General features: G+C 37.0%; 1 protein-coding gene across 2 annotated transcripts in view; it reads left to right on the forward strand.

The window, feature by feature from the left end:
- The window catches only part of YLPM1 (YLP motif containing 1), a 59172-nt gene extending 47243 nt beyond the window's left edge, over positions 1-11929 (forward strand). For both annotated transcript variants that reach the window (XM_081050453.1, XM_081050454.1), the window contains 4 exons: positions 2862-2913; positions 7795-7925; positions 11027-11208; positions 11542-11929. In XM_081050453.1, the coding sequence (XP_080906579.1) occupies positions 2862-2913; positions 7795-7925; positions 11027-11173 (330 nt within the window). In that variant the 3' untranslated portion in view covers positions 11174-11208; positions 11542-11929. The remainder of the gene's footprint in view (positions 1-2861; positions 2914-7794; positions 7926-11026; positions 11209-11541) is intronic.
- Positions 11930-17746: the final 5817 nt, after the last annotated feature.

The raw sequence follows: 17746 nt of genomic DNA on the forward strand, positions 1-17746 counted from the left end.
TATGTGGTATAGCCTACCCAATATATGCATAATTGTCTCTTCGCTACAAGATCTCAGAATTGAGTTTCTGTCAACTGAGGCAGAAGAGCTTATTGAATGAGGAGGCAGAGGGTTGCCACCGACTGCTGGATTTGTTGTTCTGCATTTTAGGAAAATAATTTGATGTGCAGGCAATGCATTCTGCCTAGGCTGATTAGAGGCTTGCGTAGTGTGGGTTCCAAGTTCCCGTGTACCTACTGTAAATGCTTTTGATCACACCTCCTAGAGATGTTTGCCTTACCCTGTCATTCATGAATATGCGACCTATAGAATTATATTACTTTTCAGTGTTTGCCAAATGAGGTACAGAGATTAGCAGTGCCATGAAATACTGTTGCTTTTTTAATTCAGAATATTATTCGGTTTGTTTAATATTTCAGCCTTTGCTAAAGCTGCTTCTCATATTCTTCTGAAAATGTACAAAGTGAGAACCCTGATTCCTACTCCCCTAGAGAATACAGAGTCTTTAAGAAGTGGTCCCATTAAACCCATGCATGAAAGAGGACTATGGGTAGCAACTGTGTGTTTATATAGAGATGGTGTCAACCTCTACATTCCTAGATTTCTTATGTGGATTAAAAAATAAGCTTTAAAGTTAATGTCATTTGAGTCTCAGTATGGTTTTTTTTTCTTTGAACAAAGTATTTTTCTTAATTAACTTGTATTTTGACATCTGTGACCTAAAATGTAAGCAGGAAATTCACTTAAAGGTCCACGCTGTTCTGGAACATAGCTAATGACCTCTTTAGCTGCTTGCAGCGTATGTTCTGGAAAGTGATCATGTGAGAGGTCTATATATATATGTGTGTGTGTATATACACATATATATACACACACACATATATACACCCGCATATATATATATAATGTTAGCTTTCTGAAGCTCTGTCTTCCTTTCGTGGATATTTCAGTTCAGGATTTGGTTCATAATATGACTTACTTAGGTATAGGTCAAAACTTAGAACTTTCAGTTGAGTGCATATTATTTTAAAAAATAAAACACACTGTAATATTATATTTTTATATCAGAAACATGGCAAGGAAGCCTTAGAACTCTACCCTGCTAGACTATCTCTTTTATTTCCAAGTGGCTTTCCATTTTAAGCAGCGAGAAGATGATGTCGTTTTAAGAACAGGGCAGTTCCAGCAGGGGGAAATTAATGTGCTCGTTTCGCTTATCTTTGTTATAAAACTGCTCTTAACCCAGTCAAAAATGCAGAATCCAGATCTTCTACTATTGGGTTCTATTCCAAGAGTAAAAGATTCTTGGAAAATTTTAACCAGAGGTTTAAGAGCAAGTCTCATGTCATTCAGACCATTTAATGCAATTCTCAATAAACTTTGCATTTTCTACTCTGTACTGATTACTACAGCTGGGTGAAAGCCAAACTTTTCTTGGTTAAGAGACTCGTTTTCGGGGAAACATTGGTTTGATAGTTTGCCTTCATTGGTGCTTCAGTGAACCTGGTAGATATGACTCAAAATTTATAATTATTCTAGTGATCCTTAAGGTTTTCAGATGATTTTTGAAGTATAACTTGTACAAATTTCATCAATACTTAACTTTAGCACTATCACTTCAGCATAGCTTTGTCTTGGTTTGTTCTCAAAATGCATTTGAAAAAGATGGTATAATTTATAACCTGAAATACTACCTAATGAGTTGAAATTGAATTATTAGTCTGGCTGAAATACTAGAAATGTATAAGACCTATAGGTTTCCTGGAAGAATGATAATGCTATACTAAACTCTTGTACAGAAGCTATTGTCGTGAAATGTTCAACATACTTTCCAACTTACCTGTGTGTCAGTCTGTTCTATGACCTTGAACTTTGCCAACAGTAGAGACACATTGATTCTTAAAAGGAGATGCTGACACCTGTGATGAATCTGTTCTACATAATAAATTCTAGTATTAAAGTTCTGTATGTTAGGGTCTAATAGAGTCCAAATAAAAGAAAAGGGGAATCATAGTAAGTCAACATGGAAAAAGCATACACTTGCCAGGTGAATAAACTGAAAGGATTACTACATAGTTAAATAGGTACATTGGGAAATTTGAAAATCTTTTGGGACTTCATTTGAAATGAATTACCTAGTTATTTTATTAAATAAGATGCAAATTGCCTGTGGCGATGTCTGGTTTTTCATGTAATAGGAAAATATAATTTTAAAAGACATCAGAAATAATAAACAGTTTCCAACTAATGGAAAAGAAATGCTCTGAAATAGATTCAGTAAAATTAGCCTTTGTAAGATCTAACTAGTAAATAGATTGAGTCACTTTAAAATGAAGTTGAATTTCAGACTTGTTCAGCGATACCAAGCTTTCTCCTTTCTTTTGAGTATTTACAATTACGCTAGACTATAAAGTAACTGTCTTGAAAAATACTCTTTGGACCTCATGGCTACTATCACTTGAGAATAGCAGTTGAATTAGAAAAGAACCTAGCTAGTATTATAAATCCTCTGCTACTCTGATTGATATTAACGTTAGCACAGTAACTACCGTACATTCTTACCATATTTACTATACAGCTGTTGTTCAGACTACAATTGTGTGTCTTGAACTGTAGCTGCCTCCAAGCGCCTTCATACTATTCTGAAGTGACTACTCTGAAATCTGGGCTGTGAAGTTTGGTGAATTTGATAATTCAGTTTCTTCAAAGATAATGAGACTTTGTTTTCCCTAGGGATATATTTATAACTAGTGAGTGGAAACTGAATCCATTCCCAGTTTTAATGCTTTTCCAGTTCAAAAGTGATATGCATGTATGTGTCTCTTTCTAACCCTTCGAGCTTCTCTCTGTGTACGATTTAGGGTTACATTCCGAAAAGCAAATGGGAGATGGACACATCTGAGGCAAAGCTAGGTGGGTATTTCCTTTTTCCTGTTTTTATATGTGATACCTGATGGTAATGGTCATAGATCTTTCTGCTGTAAGAACAAATTTCCCAAAATTTCTGCTTAAATTAAGATTTTTGGCCTACCTTACATTTTTGGTCTATGTTGTCAGCTTTCAAGTTAACTAGTCATATCTTGTGACAAAGTGAAAGAAGGGTATTTTAAAAGAACTACCTTCAATACCACTTAAAAGTTTTTAGAGTAAGCAGAAATATGTGGTAAATTTAGTAATAAAATACCGTCACTTCTAAAATCCTTTCTTTTATATTAATTAGAAATGTCGGTGCCAATGAGATTTCTGCTTTTCTAAAAGAATATTTAACTGCAGTCCAAAGTTGAACCGGATTATGAATACTTTGGTTAGTAATAGTACTACTAATAATAAATATTGAAGCTTAAAATTCAATTAAAAGGCAGTTATTTTCCTTGTAAAATAAATTAAGAGTTTCTGGGTACAGGGTGGTAGATAACATAATTCAGGTTTCTGAGGAGCCTGCTTATAAGATTCCATTTATATTTTCCTTCAACTTGTCTTTAGTGCCAGATTACAAGGTAAACTGGTTAAAGTGATTGTCTAAATCAAAAATTGGCGTTGCTTACTATGAGGTTATCTGTCAAGCAGAAAATCATACATGTCCAATGGATTTTTTCCCAATATTTCATGGTAACATGTGGATTTAGATATATTAATAAATAATTTAAGAAACTGTGACAAGGACTTTTTGAGAAGATTGACCTTATATATATGTGAAATGTGGCTGTTGGTCCCTGCGTTTCTCTTCCTGATATCATGCAGTTATTCCAGAACTGAAGTATCCATCTAAATATCTTAAATTCAGAGAACAGATTTCAGTCACTTAGCTGCTTTACTGTTCGGGACCCATTATCTGTGTTCCTGATGTCCGAGATGTGCATTTTATACATAGTCACATAGGCTATGCCTTTATTTTGCCCAATTGATCACATTGGCAATTGATACTGACCAGGTCCTATGTTAAAAGATAGTTCCATAAACTATAGTATTATTATATTATTGGGATAGGTGCTTTGTTGTAAAGTCTAGAATGTTTTTCTAGTGTGTCTCCTGGAAAAATTATATATGGTTACTGACGTTTTTCTACTAGTCTTCCCTCTGTGGGAAATCTTAATGACCAACTATCTCCTAAACTTTTAAAGCATTTATAAGGGTTTAAATGCAATTAAATATATAGTAAAATAATAATATCAACTCACTTTTAATGATAATGCTTTAGATCTGCTTATTTTGACATTAGATTAAGAATGTTTGAAGTTCTGTACTTTTAGAATAACCTGAAAGATCACGTCCCTCTTTTCTGGTTCTCTAAGTAGTGATTATCTTTTGGGGCAAAGAGAGATCATAAAGAGACAAAGGGATTGCAAGAGTGATAAATAATGTAGCTACTCATATAACCAGAGACCTTATGTGACATATGATCTAGGGTAATGCTTTCTTAAACTTGAGCCCATCTATTTTCTGTTTCCCTTCCTAATTTTTAAAGAGAAAGGAAAATGGAATTTAGTTGTGATTACTCAAGAAAATATGCCGTTAATCTTGGTATTGATGTCTGGGGGGGGCGGGGGGGGAATAAATCTGGCCTATCTACCATTTGCTTCTCAGGAAATGCATTTTATACAAATTCAGTCCGTTTTAAAAACAATATTACACAGTGAATTCCAGAAATGGATTTGTTAAGTAAACTATTTCAGTGAAAGGCACTGAGGATATAATAATGAATCTAGAAAATAAATTCTAACGTGTTTGCAGTTGGGTTTTTATTTTTTAATAAGAATGACACTGATGTTTCGTATAATGACTTGCATCTGGCACCACTGTATTCATGAGAGCTAATCCTCCTCTGGAGAAGGGCAAATTGAATGTGAGCATTCTTGAAAGTACTTGCTTCTTTGAGAAGATTCTTCTCTAAAATAGGATCATCATCTGAGTATTAGCCTATTTATGTTGCCTTCCTTAGCATAACAAATTCAGTAGATTTGATTACCAGGTCCAATTTATTTTTCTGAGTACTTTACTGACATTGTTTGTGCTAACATGATTGTGCTGGATAGAAACACAGTAAGCTTTAGCAATGCCACACATTGCGCCAGAAGAGCTGAGTCGGTAACGGAGGAATTTTGATTCACAAATGAGTCTGCCAATGAGAAAATACTCACTTACCTATAATCTTTCAAAGAGTGGGTTAAATCTCATTGCAGATTCTTGATCTGTGTTCATTTCGTTAAGTACAATATACAGTTCATTCAGCCTTTGTTTGAGTGTTAAATTAGAAGTGCTGTAATTTTCAGAACTGGCCTGAGCTACATCTGGCATGGGTGTCATGGAGTTGTTGAAGACTGTGTGTGGCCCCCCTTCAGTCCACCTGACTGACTCCTTCCCAGCTAGGACCCAAGCATCCTAATGCAAGGGTGGATGTTATATGCCACCTCAGATACTGGGATTCAGCATTGAAGCTACTTAAATCCAATCACATGATTTAGGTTTCTCCATATTAAGTCCTTTTGCTTTTCTCATCTCTTTGTCATTTGTCTCTGCTTATGAGTTATTGTGTATTGACCTCCTACATCTCAGGGAGTTTCATCTCTTCCCAGTTGGAACACAGTTATTATTTGTATAGGCACATACCCTTGTATGTTCACCATGGACACATTTTCAGAAATACCATTTATGTTTAGAAAATGCATTAATGTATCTAAAAAAAAGTGTTTCTGCAATGCTTTAGTAACACATACTGTTTGGAAAATATGGTAAAATTCTGGGACCAGCCAAGTTGGTTATTTAAACATTCTTCTTCATCTTAAAACTTCATATTTTGACACTTAAGCCTCTGAAAATCATTAGTATGAGTGTGTTGGACACCAGTCGTCTTCTGTAACTAACACCCCAGATTCCTCTTCCTTCACCTTACACCATACATCTGTGTGTTTGGGTTTCCAGGATGCCATGTGGAAGAGGTATGAACCTTTCTTTAGCCCCCAAAAGGAAAACAAAGCATGTTGTGCACAATAAAATGTCAAATTATACGTTACAAACAAGGGTGTTCAGACTAGGAATACACGCTCTTCTAAATTTCTGTGTTGCAAATATGGGACTTCTGGTCTGTCACTCTTGTCACATACCCCGTGTCTGAGGAAAAGTTACTGCATTTTCCACACTGCCCTTCTGCATTGTTACCTGGCCATGCTCTGTTCTTGGAATTGAAATATGACATTTTCCTTTGAAGTATGTTAATATCAAAATTGATCTTGTTAGTTGGGAAATCTTTTAAAGTTTATTTAAATAAGTGCGTTGGAGCTTCCTACTCTTCAATAATACTGTTCGCTGTTGAGCTGAGAACAGTTTTATTGTTTGTGGGACTCCATTTTCTACTGCCATATCCTGTGCCCCTGTATAATCAAAGGGTTACTTCTTAAGATCCTTTATAATATGGCCTGTCATACACATGTAGATAGAACTATTTGGTATAGCATGTGATTTACAGAGGAAATTAGGGGACTGTTTCTGTTGAACTCATCCATGTCAAAATTTTTCCAAAGTGATACGATAAAAATTTCTTGAGTTTTGTAAAGAACTGTAGTGAGGGGGAGGGTTTTAGGAAATAAAAGCTTTGCTAATTATGCAAAATCTTACCGGTTTTTGTAGCCTGTATGGTATGGTACAGTTAGTTGTGTGTGCAACTTTTACATTTAAAACAAATTCACCCTCTCTCCGTTGTACTTTATTTGTATCAAGTTCTGTTTCCGTTGTACTTTTCATATCAAGTTCTCTCCAACTTGGTGCCTCAAAGATTTCTATTATATATACTCTGCACCCTTTATGGAGTTCAATGAAGTGTAGTTAATCGTTTCTGAAGTTTTTAGGTTTTCCTTTATTGACCTGCTTAATAGTGTGTTTATATAGCTACAGATGATTCAAAAGTTTAGTGCTTCAATGTAACTAAAAATATCTATAACTCATAACATTTCACGTGTAGAATTCAAATCAATATTTACAATCAATAAAAAAGACCCATTTTTATCACGTGTTCTTCTTAAAGACACCTAAACTCGTATCTCATAATTTCTGAACCGACAATCCTTGTTCATATAGTTGATTACAGTTTTAGGCTCTTGGAAAGCCTAGTCCCCTCAGATTGCGGATTCAAAAAGAAAATTCAGACCTGGTCACTTTGGCTGATTAGCCCTTAGCCTTAGAATGGTCAACATCACTTCATAGTATGACCAAAGAAAGTGGTGATATGTATGGTCAACTTACTCATAAACATTAACTCATGGTGAATCTTCTCACCGAGGTCAAAATCCCAAGAAACTGTTCATCTAAAAACTTTTTAAAACATTAACTTGGCTCATTAAGTTCTTGGTCCTACAGCTTTTCATATGACACCGTGTCACACATGATTGCAAATCAGATGGGTGCTATTAATACTGTGTTACAGAAAAAGAATGGAAGAAACAGTTTTTAGAAAAACCCCACTCTGCGTTTTCCTTCAGCCCACGAGAGCTGATGTGTGGTGCGGGGGGTGGAGGATGAGGAGGCCAGGAGACAAGCGCCTTTTCTTGCTCCTCCCGTATTGGTTACTTAAACCCCCATCGTAACGTAGTGGCTGCCAATACGAACACCAAATAAACACTGGGAATCGTACAGGACTTGGTATTATCTCAGCTGAGAAGAGAGTTTGGATCTGCAAGTGATGCTGCTCTCAGAACTGTGGATGTGCCCGCTGACGTGTCCCAGCCTTCTTTTCCCTTGTGTGTGTGCTGTGTGCAAACTCACACTTGGCCTTAATGCTGCGGCTCTGTGTTTGTCCCTCAGACAAGTTGGATGGCTTGAGAACTGGTACGAAAAGGAAACGTGACTGGGAGGCAATTGCCAGCAGAATGGAGGATTATCTTCAGCTCCCTGATGACTATGATACTCGTGCTTCTGAGCCTGGGAAGAAGAGGGTAAGAGACTTTGTCAATAACTGCCAATGGAGGAAGGGCCCGTTCAGGCATCTGGTTTTAGAAAGGTATAGACATAATATATGGTGATGGGAAGAGAACTGACTCTGGGTGGTGAACACACAATGTGAGATATATAATGTACTACAGAATTATATGCCTGAAATCTATGTAACTTTACTAACAATTGTCACCCCAATAAACTTTAATTTAAAAAAAGTTATAGACAGATAAGCATATGAATGTGCTTTTTAGAGTGATTTAAGTTTATACTATATCATACTACATATCAGAAAAATGAGTCAGACCTCACAAATTGTGTGATCAAAGTATACAAGTAACTTAAAAATGGAGAACTGAACCTCACATGGCTAGCATGTTGTCAACCTTAGAGGAGTTTGGAGTGGCCACTTGTGCCATATTGTCACGGGGCAAAAGAGCCAGGTACAGAGTAGAGTGTTACAAGAGAATCTGTGGGACTTAATGGATTAGATGTGGAGGGTCCAGGAGTGCATGTAAATGTTCCATGTATTTGGTGCCATTTAGTGAGTTAGAGAAGACGGAGGGAGCCATAAGTTTGAGAGTGAAAAATTAGAAGTTTAGTGAGAAACCAATTACTTTAGAAATGATAATAGGACCTAGGACTCCAAAATTTAGAAGTTTACATAGGTAAATGTTTCAAGAAGTAAAGAATAGTCTTAAATGATATAGAGTAAACTAGTAAATTGGAAGCAGAGAAATAACCATTGAATTTGGCCACATGGCGATCATTGCTGATTGATCAACAATCAGTCAAGTTTTCTTAGAGAGTTGAAGGACAGGCGCCAGTTTGGAGCAGACTGAGGACGGAATAGGAAATGAATAAATACAGGCTTCACAGATAGACAACTTTTTGAAGAAGTTTTGCTATGAAAGGAAGCAGAGAAATGAAGTTGGATAGGTCTTCCACGTAGATGCCAAATTCAGCAAAAATGGTATTTGTGTATATCCTTTAAAACAAACTTAACAAAACAAAAGGGATCGTATTATATATGATCTGCATAAGCTTTTTCAGCTAATCTGTCTTGATCTTTATAAGTATATACAGACCTACTTAAGTGGCTTCCTGGTGTGCCGTTGTTTGGTTGTACAATCAGTTATGTATCCAGTCCCTTATTGGGGGATAATTATGCTGTTTCCATTTTATTACTAATATAAATACTATGGTGAAAATCATGGTGTATGTCGTGGCATCTTTTTGAAAGCGATCTATAATCCCTGGGGTGGATTTTCAGCACTACAGCTGCAAGCTCATAGAATATGACTTATCATTCCTGACAGAGATTGTGAGATTGCTTTCCAGAAAGGTTACATCTATTTATACACCCACATGTAAGTAAATGCCGATTTTTCCACACTTGCCCCCACAGTGCTGTTATCAAAAACTTTTGACATTCTGAGGGGTGAAAAAAGATATCTCATTTTACATTTATTTAATTAAGAATGAGGTTGTGTATCATTATCTTTATGCACCATTGCTTTTTTATGAATTTCCTCAGTACTTTACTAGTAAAGAAAATAAAAACGCCAGTAAAACTTCATTACAGTGGATACCATCAGAGAACTCCAGGTTTCAAAGCTCTTTCAAATACTTGCTAGTCCCTAGGCCCACCTTTGTCTGTGTAGCTGGAGGAGAGGGGAAGGGAGATCTGATTAGTGACCTTTAGGTGCCCAGCTCCACCCAGGAATGACTTTTATTGATACCTCTCATTCCAGTTTTAAGGTTGGGACAACAGAAGTTCTCTTCCTTGGAAATAATATTTTGGTGTAGTTCTGGTAACGACGAATAATCTCAAATGAGAAATATTTTGCCCTAGTTTTTTTTTTTTTTTTTTTTTTTTTTTACTCAACTGTCATCCTCTTCAATAAGGAATGTGTGATCCCACGTAATTTACTCTGTAAAATGGGTGGGCAAAGAGAACTGAGCTGAGCACATCCTAGTTCTTTAAAGTGGCTCCACTCTAACCCTCCTCCCTGCCGCACACCCTCATTTCACATAGTTTTAACCCTCAAACCACTCACCAAAATCAACATCAGAGCACCAGGAGATGCTACAGGTCGCAAGGAATGCGGAATTCATTACCCTTTCCTTTCCTGGGTGCTCTAAATTTCTATAACTCAGCTTTTTACAAATATCATGTGGGTTCCTGGGATTAACTTCCACCATAAGAAAAGGTCATTCTGTAGAGCTGGTCATACTAGAATTTTACCAGAATGGTTAGGTTTTAAAATATAATTTATTTTTTTAAAGTTTCACTTGCTTTGATGGTTATAAAATGGTAGCTCAGGTATACTTTTAATTTGTGTTTCTGTGATGACTGGAAGGTGAACATTTCCCTTGTTTTGTTTTAGAAATATTCATTTTAGAAATATTTTTAGTGACAATGGGTGAAATATATGTATCTCAAACCTTTCAGTCAAGGTTTTGCTGTACTGTAACATTTTTCTTTACGGTTTAAGATAAATGGCACAAAAAAAAGTGTAAATCTCAACAAGAGTACCTATAGGTAGATTAGCAGGGTACACTGACATTTAAGAAGCCATTTCTAGCTGAAAGTTGTTCTGTAGGCACAGCCCAGAGATGTTGCAGGAGAGGAGACAGGGCCAGATTCAGAGGGCCCTGTGTGCTTGGATTTTATTCTGTAGGTAAGAGAAGGATTTAAAGCAGATGAGAGTCACTACTGTGTTTTAAGGAGAGCATTCTGGCAGAATGGATTGGACGAAGTGAGAATGCAGATAGGAAGACTAGGTAGAGCTTAGTGCTTTACTTCAGGTAAAAAAATGAGGTCAGTGAACTAAAAAGGAGTGACAGAGGACATGGAGGGGACAGGACTGAGCTGAGAGCTGTGGGAGCTGGAGTGGCGAAGGCTTGGTGGTGGACTGGAGAGTTTTCTTTCTGTAACTTAAGATATATGCCTTTCTCTAACTTTCCCAGTGAATTTCTAATTTTTTCAACTCCTGGTTTCATATTAGTAATCCTACCTCTTAAGACTATCCATAGAAGGAAGAGGCCCTATGCATACTTATTTTTTCTAAAGCCCAGCCTAATGCTGTGTTCTTTTTAGGTGAGATGGGCAGACCTGGAGGAAAAGAAGGATGCAGATAGGAAAAGGGCCATAGGTTTTGTGGTCGGACAGACTGATTGGGAGAAGATCACAGATGAAAGTGGTCACCTGGCTGAAAAAGCCCTCAATCGAACCAAATATATATGACTTAGTTTTTGAACGGAGTCAATTGTTCCTCTAAGGTAAGGGTCCATAGTCACATTAGTAACCTACTGTGTGGTGGTTTTGAAGGGTTTGAGATAAAGAAGGCAGTATGCTTTGTTAAAAATGCTTCGTTTTCTATATTATTTTCTGGTTCTAAAAGAAGAAGTGTGTGCTAGTTGCCAATATTTATAATACAGGATATTGGGAAAGGAAGCAATTTTCTACAAACCTGGCTCCCTTATAAAAATACAAGACTTGAGGAAAGGATGGATCCTGTAGATTCGCGAAGGAATGGAGTGCTGAGATATGAAAGTCTACTGCACTGCCTGCCTGTTCTTTCCTGGCGTGACAGCCTTTTCTTTTCTTTCCAGGTGGTTCGGTTTGAGGTGATCTGAAGCCAAGACCTCATGGAGCTTCATTGTGTGTCACCTTGCTTCCACGTTTCAGTTTTTGTTTTGTTTCTACTGCTTTAGTTTTTTAAAGTTCTCCAGTGTCCCCAAGAGGTATTAGAATCTTGCTGTACCCAAGCAAGACATTAATTTTTTTAAAAACTATTTTGGGGAGGGAGGGAGTGATAGCTTAACTGCTGAAGCCAGGTGGGGATCTGCTGAAGGATTCCAACAGAAAATATTTTCTCCACTGTACAATGTCACGGACTATCTCTATCATCATTGCTTTGTGGCTGTTCTTGTTTTTTACTGTATGTAACTGGTAGCTGATTGTACTAGGATTAAAAACAATAAACATCATGATAAAGCCGATGAGATTCATGGGCTATACAGCACGGGCCCCTTGCTCTTGTTTTCTTAATTTCATTTTTATTGTTTCTTTAATATGGTGTGTTGTAATCGCATGCTAGCTGAACATCCCGAAACTTCTTTCTCATCGATCATTATATAGCTCAGTGATTCCATAGCACATGTTATAACACAGGTCTCAGTGATGTTCAAAACACTCATCTTTGTTTTATTGCTGATTTCTTCTCTATCTTTGTATCTTAAAGAAGACTAGTAGAGACAATTGCAAATACTCATCAGTTCCCTGGAGCACATCTATTCTGTAACATGATGTTTTATTGTTTTAGTTTTTTGATCTCTCTGTTCCTCTCTTCTTTCCTTCCTTTTTTTACTTTCTCCCTTTGTGCTGTTGTTTTGATTTTCCCCTGCTCTCACTTTGACTCCATGATGGACAGAGCTAATGTACTCCATGGAACTAAGGAGCTTGTTGCCTTAGTACTGAACTTGAATTGTTGATTTTTTAATCCAGGTTGTAGAGAAGGAGTATAGAGATGCAGGGCGCTCTGGCAGGCAGCCTTTAAGCCGTTCAGGTTTTCAGGTTCCTGCCAGATTGCTCGTTATTGGAAAGCATGGCCTTCTGCAAAGAATTTCCTTTTTTGTGGATAGTTCCAGGTGGAACCCAGAAACATACAGAGTTAAAGCCCAAATATCATTCCTATTTAAAAACAGAAAAGGAGCTCTTTTCACTTTTTCATTCTGCAAAGAAAAAAATGTTATTTTCTAGCATGAGAAGACAGACAAGCCTTCTTCCTTCAGACGTCATTTGTACTTTGGAATCCAACTCAGCAAGTTGTAAATTGGTTCACAAAAGGCTGGGATATTTTGAAATGTTCACTTTCGGGCTACAGACAAAAACCTTGTAGTTTTATGACCTACATTAAATACTGTGTTTATAAATATAACGTTTATTAGCATTTGAATAGTACCACTTTGTGTTCAAAAACTTGAAATTCTGGAACTGAAGATTAATTTAATGGAAAATTCTGACTACATTCTATGCTTTTATCTTCCCTGAAGTTCTAAATGTTTACACATAAGAGGCTTTCAGTTCACTAACAAGTCAATATTGAATGTACAATTTGCCAAATAACTTCCACTGTTTGTAGTATTTAACAAGCTACTTTGGTTGCTTATTGGCTGGCAGTTTATTTCTATGTACTGATCTTTCTCAACCACCTTTGTTGAGTTGAGTGAAAGTACATCACAAGATAGCCAATGGAATTAATATATGTAAAAAGGCTCACTAGTTACTGAATCTGCTGACTGTCTATTCTTATCAAAAACAAAATTTCCAGAGTGTGTTCACTAGTTCAGAAGAAAATGGAGGCATATATGTTCTTGTAGAGGATCGTTTTACTTCAGTCTTCATAACCTTTTTCTATTCTGACTGGTAGTGTTCAGAATGCCAGTGAAATACAAAGTGGTAATCACCCAGGAATTGCTTAAAATCCATCATGTTTTCGCCTTGCAACCATGGCTTTGTGTCTGTGGTATGATGTCAAGCGGGGCTGGGGAAGAGTTGACAGAGTCAGGAATGGCCTCTACCGATTTTTGGAAGATACCAATTAACATGGGCTTAGGGGATGAAATAGAATGTTTCCTACCTTAAGAAACTGGCATAGCAAATAACCTCAATGAAAGGAAATTAACGAAAACAAGGATTAGGCGCCAGAAGAAACAAAATAGAGACTGTCAGCTGATATTTAACTTTGGTAGTCCGATAATGAGACAGTTAAGAAATTCTTGAATTTACATTATCATCAGAAGAAGAATAGACTAGAAAGTCCAAAGACATCTTAGAGAAATTTGGTGTGGATAGAAAATGCTTTGATAGCATATATATCTAAAGTTTCTTAAGAGATGTCCTTGAAATACAGAGGACCGAACTTGAGTTCCATTTATTTGCTAGCATTTTACTGTTATTTTATTAACATTGTTTTCCTTATCTCCGAAAGCTGCTTGGTACGTGTTCTAAATTTTTTATTTTAATCATAAGTTTATTTAAAATCTTTTGTGGTATCTCATGTCTTAAAAGAAAATAGAGTGATTTGTGGGAAAGTTTCTGATATCTTTAACATTTCAGATCTTTTAAGCTACATGTAAAACCTCTCACTTTAATGATTCAACTCTATCTATAAACTCCTTGTGCAAATAACTTAGTAGATGACATGCAGAAATTTTTCTGTTTGGGAGTCATTTATTTAGGGTTAAGTTGGCATAGTCATAATATGTTGTGACTCGTTACAACAGATCAGAAGCCATCAGTAATACACGGTAGTCTATCTGTTGACCCTTATTTCACATACTTTTCCAGAAATTTGAATTTGATCCACATATCAATGATTAATTCAGAAGTTTATTAATAAAGATAAAATCTTAAATGTTCTGGGCGGATTCATTTCCCTAGTGAAAGAACTCTTGATTCTTGATTGGGCAAACCAAAGTAAGTGCCATCTCATCTGGAGACCAAGCATGAAATTCTGAATTGGACTGACTAAAAATTTGCACCTAGGTTTTCTTACTTTGGAGGCCCCTCAGCTTTTTGTTAAGTACTTTATCCTGCTCACTATGCAATTTGCAGTTATTTTGGTAATAATAGATATCTAGAGCCTAGCTTACTGCTAGAACTGTAGAAGAAACAGGTTGTCAGCTACAAATTTCAGGTAGATTTTCGAGTTCAAAACTACCAAAACAGATGAATTTTATTGAGCCATAGAAGTATGATTCCTTATGTTTAGTATTGACAGACCCTCATGTAAGTTCAGGTTCCTCTCTTAGGAGCTATGTGACCTTAAGCAAATCATTTAACATATCTGAGCTTCATTTTCCTCATCTATAAAGCAAAATAACAAAGCTTACCTACTATTAAAGGTTGCTATGAGTAGTAAATTGAGATAAAGCTTGTAAGCTGCTTGATACAGTACCAAACACATGGTAAAAGCTCAAAGATTGGTAGCTATCATCATCATCGTCATTACTTTTTGACAAATTTCATGCGCTTTAGAAGTTCAAAGTTTTCGCTTGACGATAGTTGTCACCTTAGATAGCCAGCTACTATAGACTGAGCTATGCCTTATGAAATAGTGCAGTTTGTGGGTAATAATTCAGAAGCATTTTCAGGTGACTAGAAACTGAGCTTCAGAATCAGTATGGAGGCGTAAGAGGCCTAGGTGCAAAGGTCGACTAATAAGTACCCAGGAGAGAATGAGTAGCAACAGAAGGCAGTTGCCAGAACACAAGTGTGAATAAAGGTGAAGGCACCGAAGCTTTGATTTGACCTTGATTTTCACATATTCTGGAAGAAAATAGTAATTTTATGAATAAGTAATACATTCACATGGTATAAAATTCAGAAGGTTCAAAAGTATATATATTAAAAGTCTCCCTTCCATCCCAACCCTCAGCCTCCCACTGCCTGATGTACATAGGCAACCGGTGTTGCCTGTTTTGTGTGCTTTAGGGAAAATTCTGAGGATAAGCACTGAATATTATTAACATTTTTGTTTTGGTTTACCCAAATGGTAGCGTGCTACACACACTACTTTGTTGTTTCTTTTTAATAGTGTGTCTTAAGAGGTCATTCAGATCATGCATAGAACATTATCATTCTCATTTTCCCTCTCTTTCCTTTCTCTAATTTTTCCAAAGGTACCTTCTTATTGTAAGGAGTTTTACTGAACAATTTTAGAAATGGCTTCATCTGTATTTCCATTCTATTGCATGGAATATAAATTGTGTGGATGTATTTCTATACGATTTTATCACTTGTGCAGGTTTGTGTATCCATCCTTGGCAACCGGTAATCTGCTCGCCATTTCTGTAATTTTATAATTTAAACAATGTTATATAAATGAAATCATATAGTATGTAACTTTATGGGATTGGCTTTTTGGCTTTTTTCACATGGCATAATTCCCTTGACATTCGTTCAAGTTGTTATATGTAGCAATGGTTCCTTTTTATTGCTCAGTAACATTCCATCCCTTTCTATTTTAGAGCTGCAGAATATGTTATTTTATGTCTTCACCATAATTTAATTTACCAGGTCTCTCATGATAGGTATTCATGCTATCTTTTACTCTTATAAATTGTGAATCTCCTGTATCTCATCCCTCTGCCACTTCCTATACTTGCCTAATTTCTAGCAATGAAGGAGCACTACCAATGGCATCCTTTAAATAGACATGCTTAGATAGTGACAGGCACTTAAGAACCAGCACAGCATAGAGGTGAACTATCAAAAGAGATGACAGTAATCAAATGACAGAGGCAGATCTTTCCTGGTAAATTCTGCATGACGGGATTCTGACAAAGCAAAGAAGCATGGCGTGTCTTAGAGTGCCAGAGCGGCCAGAGACTCATGGTTCCCTGGTCCACAAGTGGCTGAGAGTTATGATCGAAGGCCACTGGCCTCTGTACCAGGATATTTATTCACCTGCACCTCTATAACTGATCTGACCTCAGTTCTCAGGCTCCATTGCTCTTACATTAGACCAGAGTCAAGGACCATCCTCCTGCCTGGGGCTGAGCTTTTGCAGTTGTGGGCACAGCCCTCTGCCTGCCAGTAACTGGATCTTGCATCAGTACCTATGAAGAGCTTGTAGATTGAGTGGTTTACTATGTAGAGAAAGACATGACTTTGAGTCCTCTACTTAAAAAGCTTGAACTTTCTACTAAATACTCACATTCTTGTTTTTGACAATATTGATCTAGATTACAGATGCCTCTCCTATGATATTTGAAGAATTGAAATAATCTCTTCCACCATGACTTGAAATCACAATCTCATATCTGTTATTTCTGACAGTCAGTTCCTATTTCTTGACTAGGTATGTCTAATGATTATTTTTTTTACAGTATGTAGTAGCTCAGTGCATGGCTCATATATCTGTAGAGTGAATAAATAGAAGGCATGTCTCCTCTGTGTGTGGCAATGGTCACACATTCAGAGTCGGACAGGTAACAGATGAGCCACAGGGCGATAACTGGCAAACTGTGGAGAACAAGGTAGGTCTGATGAAATGGAAGGTGGAACCTGCCCAGCTATAGCATACTGTGGCCATGTAGGAATGTGGGTATTGGGTTGCCAGATCACAGGGTTTTCAAGAAAAGTGAAGGATCTGGATTTTTATGTGAGTTCATCAGTGTTTCAGCACCGGAACTTCTTTTGATGTTTTCTTGTTTGGTTTGCTGGGTTTTTGTAAGTGATTTGGCCCATAGAGCCTGCCTGCCATTTCAGACTTGATGGCTGCCAATTTGAAACTCTTGATATTTGGAGCAGAGATTGGACAGACCTTAGGGTAGAGAAAATCATTCATGTATTGCTATTCAGATAGCTGATGGAAATAGTTTTGTTTTCTGTCATTTGTAATTTTACGTGTAGCCTATTTGCTTTAGCTTCAATGACAAGCACCTTACCTACTTCACTGGGAAGTTCCCCATTACCCACCTTATTAAGGACAGACTCATCAGCGTGGCAATGAAATCTGTCAGTAACAGGATCCCAACTACTTCTCCAGCTTCCTCTTCCACTCTAATTACTACACGTACACTGCTCTGCAGGCGCCCTGCAGGACTTACTGTTTCCTCAACACTCCCTACAATTGCCTGTTTTACTGCCTCCTTGTTGTCTCATCCTTCAGAAATTGTGAAGACCCAGCTCACATGCTACCTTCTCCCTGAAGCTGTTCCTGATCTGCCTGTCTTGCTCCCTCTTCCCACTTCTCACTTCTCAAAGGGCTTTGTTTCTATTTGTCCTAGATCTTAATTTGCCTTTCTA

The sequence above is a fragment of the Rhinolophus hipposideros genome, assembly GCF_964194185.1.
Source record: "Rhinolophus hipposideros genome assembly, chromosome: 5".
Lineage (NCBI taxonomy): Eukaryota > Metazoa > Chordata > Mammalia > Chiroptera > Rhinolophidae > Rhinolophus > Rhinolophus hipposideros.